Here is a 760-nt window from a genome sequence, read left to right as displayed (position 1 = left end):
TTTGCCTCAGTAGTGAGCTCTCTTCCTACAAGGGCAGGGTTGTTTTTGAAGAAGGGTGTGTTTCTGTTTGCCTTCTATTTAGGTGTTAATCAATGGAAATGTCTTCTGCATCATTATTTAACACATCCACAGTTGGCACAGCCTCATTGGATGGTTTTCTGCCACTCAGATCTCCTCTGCCCTGACTTGATCCTGGTCCTGACCCTGTCCCCGGGAGGAAGCCATAAGGAGAGCAGTGACAATGTGGCTGCTGAGCACTTTCATCCTGGCAGCTGTTTCCTCTTGTACGTGCCCTGCTCACCCCTCTGGCTCCACGTCCACCAGTGACAACGGGGACACTCTCTTACTTCAGCTTCACGTTTCTAATTTTTCTCTTTCTCTCACACAGGCGATTCTGCACAAGTCTTGCAGCAAACCCCCATATCCATCACCAAGCCAGAAAGCAAAACGGTGCTAATCAACTGCCATGTCTCCGATCCTGATTTTAATAACGTTTTCATTCACTGGTACCAGAAGAGGCCCAATGCAGCCCCCAGGCGTGTTGCCTACATGTCCTCCAGGCTCTTCCTTCAAAACAAGACCGAGGAGAGGAAATTTAGTATCGAGAAGGACCCCGCCAAATCTGTCTGCACCCTGACAGTGAGCAAAGTAACTCTGCAAGACTCCGCTACCTACTACTGTGCTAAGTGGGATGCACAGCAGTAGAAAGCCATAGGGGACCTGCACAAAGATGCGCCCTGCTTTCTGAACCAGATCCTGA

General features: G+C 49.6%; 1 gene segment (V, D, J or C); it reads left to right on the top strand.

Moving 5' to 3' along the window:
* The first annotated feature begins 241 nt into the window (after positions 1-241).
* Positions 242-705, top strand: LOC104361841. The segment is given in 2 exon segments: positions 242-284; positions 389-705. Coding segments are annotated over 2 exon segments (360 nt in total).
* Positions 706-760: the final 55 nt, after the last annotated feature.

The sequence above is a fragment of the Tyto alba genome, unplaced genomic scaffold (assembly GCF_018691265.1).
Source record: "Tyto alba isolate M040663 unplaced genomic scaffold, T.alba_DEE_v4.0 Super-Scaffold_46, whole genome shotgun sequence".
NCBI classification, from domain to species: domain Eukaryota; kingdom Metazoa; phylum Chordata; class Aves; order Strigiformes; family Tytonidae; genus Tyto; species Tyto alba.
This window is presented reverse-complemented; position numbering and strand designations above follow the sequence as displayed.